Source organism: Nicotiana tomentosiformis, chromosome 2 (genome assembly GCF_000390325.3).
Source record: "Nicotiana tomentosiformis chromosome 2, ASM39032v3, whole genome shotgun sequence".
Lineage (NCBI taxonomy): Eukaryota > Viridiplantae > Streptophyta > Magnoliopsida > Solanales > Solanaceae > Nicotiana > Nicotiana tomentosiformis.
In genome coordinates, this window is record NC_090813.1 from 140,424,641 (window position 1) to 140,431,406 (window position 6,766).

General features: G+C 34.3%; 1 protein-coding gene across 1 annotated transcript; it reads left to right on the plus strand.

Annotated features, from left to right (window-relative positions):
• The first annotated feature begins 936 nt into the window (after positions 1-936).
• Positions 937-1,305, plus strand: LOC138905731 (cysteine proteinase inhibitor 4-like). Its single transcript, XM_070194254.1, has one exon. The coding sequence runs from the start codon at positions 937-939 to the stop codon at positions 1,303-1,305; it is 369 nt and encodes a 122-aa protein (XP_070050355.1).
• Positions 1,306-6,766: the final 5,461 nt, after the last annotated feature.

Genomic DNA, 6,766 nt, shown 5'->3' on the forward strand with positions numbered 1-6,766 from the left:
AGTCACCTTCTTCTAATTATCATACTGTTTATCTTATTTCAGATAGTATTTCTTGTATTTTGTGAGACATAATTGTATTTTATTTTATTAGCTCGTAATTTCGTACTACCGAGTTTCGGGAGTTGGCTGAAATCGCTCATGATTTCGTACACTATATGAAATCGCCAGTTATAAGTCTTAAGCATTACTCGTAAGATCAACGGGTCATTTAAAAAAGAAAACTCATATTTTATAATGGTGAATTAATTATCGTGTATTTTTAAAATTACATAAGAGGTTAAACATAGAAATGATATGGCCAATATAATTTTATTTCTTTTAAATTATTAATAACAATTGAATATAAGGGTGAGAGTAAATTTTAATAAACTATTTAAACTTACTTCTAATACTTTTTTTCTTTCTAATGTAAGTAATGAAGTAAAGGAGATATGAAAGGTAAAATATTTAAATTTTTGTCTAATAAAAAAGTTTAGCTAGATGTTATTGAACAAAAGGTAAAGTTGAATACCTCCTTATATTAAGTAAAGTATATAGTTTAACTGTTAACATATAGCAGAAAATTTAAGGATTTTCTTAATATGCAATAAAATAGTCTTAAAGTTGTTGTAATTTTGGATGAAGGATAATCATTTCAAATGTATATGAAATAGTAAAACATTTATTAAAATCACATAGTAGTTCCTTTAAGCAGTAAAATATATAATTTTTTTCTTAATATGTATTCTCTAAAATAAGTCTATTTTTTCTCAATTCCAAAGATAGTTATTTATTATAAATATTATACCAAAATAGTCTAATTATAGCACTAATATAATAATTTTATTCATATTTAATTTCACCTGGCTAAACTAATTTTACTGTACCTTCTCCTATAAATAAGTACTACATCACTTGGTGTTAATCACTCGTCTAACCATTCTAAGTAAAAGAAAAATGGCTCGACAATTTAACTTTCTCCTCCTCTCAAGTCTCTCAGTAATTATTGTTGCTTCTTCTTTGTTTCATGTCTGTTCTGCAAGGAGTGGCCTGAGACATAATTTTCTTGAGGGTGAGAAACCCATAAAAAATCCAAATGACCCAACAGTTGTGGGAATTGCAACATTCGCTGTGAATGAGCACAACAAGAAGTCTAAAAGCAACTTTCAACTTGTAAGAGTGATGGCAGGAGGGACTGATGTAATTCCTGACGGTACTGTTTATCAACTCGAAATTAGTACTAGTGAATCAAATGTTATTACAACCCGTCTTGTGGCTGTTCTGGTGCATCCAAACAATGTTAAAGAACTTCTTTCCTTCGAATGATTATCTTTTGTTATAGTTTAAGTGTACAATCATCTAGAAGCGATTATATTTAAAGTTATTATATGAAATAAACTATTCGAATTGAGCATTTTATCTTGTTTTATTGATTCGTTTGGCCATATTAAAGATGGATGATAATTTTTTAATTTTGGATAAATCGTATCAATCACATTAATATTGTATATAATTAAACTCCAATTGTTCCAATTGTCTATTTTAAAAGTTTCAAAATATACATCACATGTTATTTTTCGATTGCTAATCCATCCTTTATCTTGGGGAAATTGAGCAGAACTCCTTCTTCCATGAATCTTGAACTACGATTTGTGTGACAAAAAAAAAGAAGACAATACTATAAGCCTATGACTAAAAATTCATTCACTTGTCACTTTTCTTATTAAAATCTAAGAAGTAGGGTATACACAAGGAAAGTCGTTCCAGTCTTTAATAAGTTATCACTAGGAATATTTTTCGTCCAATAAATAGCTTGAACTCTGTTATATTTATTTTATTCTCATATAATTAAAAAAATTTACAAGTAAAAGGTTAATCGTACAAACAAGAGAGAACTCTAAATTTTTTCCTAATAATACATATATTTAAATATGTAAAAAAATAGTTATGTAAATGAAATGGCATATACTTCATAGAAAAAAAAAGCTTTTATGATAATTGAGTTTGCTAATTTGTTGGGATTTCTCTAAATAATGGTGTTGGTGCGCTTGAGGTTAACACATGACAATCATCGTTAGGTGTTTGTCCTAATTTTCATAACATATTCGGTTTTCCTATCTGTTGAAGGAAAGGGTAACATATTTACTATAATTGAGTTTTTCTTTTCTTGGAAGAAAATTAAAAATCTCCCATATTAGGCTAGCCCCTTTTCTTGGAGGAAAAGGTTTGGATTTATATAAATTGAGGATCCTTCCTTCTTATTTAGCAGCATCCACAAAGTAGTCATATGGGATTTGACAGTCTTCTTTAGGGGGAGAACTTTTCGGGTTAAGTGTTAGTGTGCCACTTGTGTTTGCCTCTTTGTGAGGTTGTTCTCTCGATATTTTGTACTCTCTTTTATATAGTGGATTGCTCATCTCTACCGTGGACGTAGGTCAATTGACCGAACCAAGTAAATAATTTTATCTCTTTTGGTATATTTCTCTTTTGTTGTCTGATATATCGTCGTTTAAGTGTTGCTTTACTAGCTTCCGCATGACACCTGATTTTTTTAGTCCCATCAAGTGGTATCAGAGCAAGGTTCAAGACAAGTTCATCTTGACGGGTTTAGTTCTAGCCACAACCTATTTGACGATAATCGTAGTTTTTGTCTGAGAAATTTGACCAGAGTGCTACTCACGTTGAAACAAACTTTGTGGTGGAGATTTGGAGATGCGATCTGTTAAAGGTTATGTGAAGAAGGTGGATCAAGCTTACTTTGTCAGAAAATTCAGGCCAAGAGGGAGAATTGTTAGGTGTTTGTCGTGATTATCTTACCATATTTGATTTTCATATCTGTTGAAGAAAAGGGTAACATATTTACTATAATTGAGTTTTACTTTTCTTGGAAGGAAATTATAAATCTCCCATATTTGGCCAATCTCATATCTTAAAGAAAAAGGTTTGGACTTCTATAAATTGAGGACTCTTCCTTCTTATTCAGCAACATCCACAATGTAGCCATATGAAATTTAATAGTCTTGTTTAGAGGGAGAACTTTTCGGGACAAGTCTTAGTGTGTCACTTGTGTTTGCCTCTTTGTGAGATTGCTCTCTCGATATTTTGTACTCTCTTTTATATAGTGGATTGCTCATCTCTGTCGTGGACATATGTGAATTGACCGAACCAAGTAAATATTTTTATTTCTTTTGGTATATTTCTATTTTGTTGTCTAATTTATCGTCGTTCAAGTGTTACTTTGCTAGCTTTCGCATGACATCTGATTTTTTTGGTTCTACCAATCACCACTCAAATTAGATGTGGGAGGAACCAAACGACCCTTACGATTTCCTATCCATCTTCTTTCTGGAAAAGGTCTATGAACAGAGAAATTGTCTTTCAAAAGTCAAAATTTTGAGGTTACTAAACAATGACTAGCAGAGGCGGAGCCAGAATTTAATATTTATGGGTTCGAGATTATAGTTAATTTAAGTTGCTGGGTTCTAAATTAATAATTTGTATATATTAAAAGAATTTATTAAGACAAATATATATTTTGGACCAAAGCTATTGGGTTCGCCGAACCCTTAAAACGCATGCTAGCTCCGCCCATGATGACTAGTAACTTGGCCCAAATTTAGTGGTAGAAACTAGGGTAGCAAATGAACGTGCCGGGGTTGGATATGGGCAGGTAAAAAATGGATAAAATATTTGACCTAACCCATATTCAATACGAATAGAAAATGAGATAACCGGTGGATAATATGGATATTCATATTATCCATGGCCTCTTGAATATAATCACTTTTGGGGAGAATTTTTAGTCACCCAAACTTGAGAAACCCTCAATTTGAATCTTTTGCAAATGTAAAAGTTAAACATATTGATTATCTATTTTTAAGTGGATAATAAGGATCCTGTCCATATTTGACTCATTTTTAAAGAATTCATTATCATACTCATTTCTTAGTGAATAATATGAATAAATATTTATTATATTAATTTATTTTACCGTCTTCGGTAGAAACTAATAAAAATGGCATCCAAAACTAACTACTTTTCTTGGTACAGTGGTACTGAATGTGTCCCAAAATAGTCAATTATTTATTGCTCCAAAGTCTTCCCTAAGGTTTGAGTGTGCTTGTTTACCCTTAAAATGAGTAACAATCAAATTTATACGAGCTTCAAAGGATATGTGATTTAATTTAAAATGAATGATGTAAGAACATAAAATAATTGAATTGAAGAAAAACAAAATGATTAAACCAAACGCGATAGATGGTTAGGCCTGGTTGTATGATGAACACTGAAAGTCGGTTCCGATCAAGCCCTCGAATCGGGCCCGGTCACAATTTGTAACAACCCGACCGGTCGTTTTGAGAGTATTAGCCTCGAACCCCTATTTATTGCTCTCTCTATTTCATTTTTTTTTGGGGTTTGTGACTTACCGAGAGAATTTGTTATGGTTTCTGAGTAAAATGGGACACGTAGTCCCTAAAATGGAAGTTTAAATTTTAGGAATTTACTATAGTTTGAATTATATGAAGACGACCCCGGAATAGAGTTTTGACAGTTCTTAGAGCTCCGTAGGGTATTTTTGGTCGTAGGAGCGTATCCGGATATTGATTTGGAGGTTTGTAGGTCATTTCAGCGTTAATTGGCGAAAGCTGAAAAATTGAATGATTTTTGGGAAGTTTGACCGGGAGTGAACTTTTTGATATTGGGGTCGGATTCTGATTCCGGAAGTTAGAGTAGGACCATAATGCCAATTATGACTTGTGTGCAAAATTTGAGGTCAATTGGACTTGATTTGGTTGGTTTCGGCGTCGGATGTAGAAGTTCGAAGTTTTAAAGTTTATTAGACTTGAATCGATGTGCAATTCATATTTTTAGCGTTGTTTGATGTAATTTAATGGTTCGACTAAGTTCGTATGATGTTTTAGCACTTGCTGATATATTCATACGGGGTCCCAGGGTCCTAGGAGTGATTTCGGATGGTTAACGGATCGAGTTGAGGCTTGGAGAGTGGCGGGTTCGTAGGTGCGAATTCACTGGGCAGAAAAGGCCTAAGTTCGAGGGTTAGATTTCATTCTTCATTTTTGGACCTAGAGAGCTCGGATTGAGGCAAAATTTTGAGGGTTTTTCAAAGGAAACGTTTGGGTAAGGATTCTTGACTTGTTTTTGATTAATTTCCACAAAGATATCATTTATTCTTCATTTAATTAAGGATTTGGGTTGAGAAATTTGTGAAAAAGGTTTAAAACTCCTTAGGCCGAATTTTGAGGTTTTGATTGAGAATTTTGTATCGGATTTGAGTAATTTTTTATGGGTAAACTCGATATCGAATGAGTGTTCGTATTTTATGACTTTTACCCGATTTCGAGACGTGCCCGGGAAGACTTTTTGGGGCGATTTTTCTATTCTTTGCTAAAGTCGTAGATTTATTATTTAAATTAGTTTCTTGTAGTTGTATTTATAGTATGTAATGGCTTTTGGCTAGATTTGGGCCGTTAGAAGTCGAAAAATCGAGGGAAGGGCATTCTTATTAACTGATTGAGCTTGGTGTGAGGTAAGTGACTTGTCTAACCTTGTGTGGGGAACCTCCCCCTAGGTTTTGATACTGTTATGATATTTGCAATACGTGAAGGCCGTGTACGCGAGGTGACGATTGCGTACTCGGGTTAAATGTTGAAAAATCCGGTTCTTGCTGAGTAGATATCTCTTAATTCCTTAACTGAGTTGTTTTAGCATGTGTAGTCATCATGTTTAGCCTAATGTCGCATGTCTACGTGTCTTAACTCTTACTTGCAATTTGTGCAACATGCGTAGTTGAATTACCTGCTTCTTTGATTTTGTATTCAGTTTTTAACTGTAGGATTCCTTGCTGTAAATTCGTTGTTCCATAGGTTATGAGTGTGTATTTACTTTTGGGACTACGAGGCAGTACCTCGGGAGCGCCCGTGTGGCATATTTACTTTTAGGACTACGAGGAGGTACCTCGGGGGCTCCCCCTATTGTGTATTTACTTTGGGACTACGAGGCGGTACCTCGGGAGCACCCCTGTTGCATATTTACTTTTGGAACTACGAGGTGGTACCTCGGGAGCTCCCCTATTGTATATTTACGTTTGGGACTGCGAGGCGGGACCTCGGGAGCGCCCCCGTTGTTTACCTCTATTTGATGTGTTGTTACCTTTCTGTAATTTCTCATTGTTCAATTCTCAGTCATTTCAACATATTATTATATCTTTTGTTTTGTTTCCTTTTTATTCTAGTAGGGCCCTGACCTGACCTTGTCACTACTCTACCAAGGTTAGGCTTGGCACTTACTGGGTACCGTTGTGGTGTATTCATGCTACTCTTCTGTACATATTTTGGTGTAGAACCAGGTTCTTTCTACCAGGCCAAATACTAATGAGATAGCCGTGCGTGGAGACTTCAAGGTACATCTGCCAGCGTCTGCAGACCTCGGAGTCCCTCTTTATCCTTATTATGTCGTTTTCTTCCTTATTTTCCTTAGACTTTTCTTTAGAGCTTGTGACTTATTTCTACCGAATTTTGGAAATTGTAATTATTTTGAACCACATTTTTATTTATTTCAGATGTTGAGGTTTGAGTTTCAGTTTTATATTCAATTATTTCGCAAATTGTTAGTCTTACCTAGTCTTAGAGACTAGATGCCATCACAACATCATACGGAGGGAAATTGGGGTCGTGATAAGTTGGTATTAGAGCACTAGGTTCATAGGTATTATGAGTCACAAGAAGATTTAGTAGAGTCTCGCGGATCGGTCTGTACTTATCTTCGC

Excerpts from the sequence above, each read along its gene's own strand:
- LOC138905731 (XM_070194254.1), top strand. The coding sequence starts at position 937 with ATGGCTCGACAATTTAACTTTCTCCTCCTCTCAAGTCTCTCAGTAATT.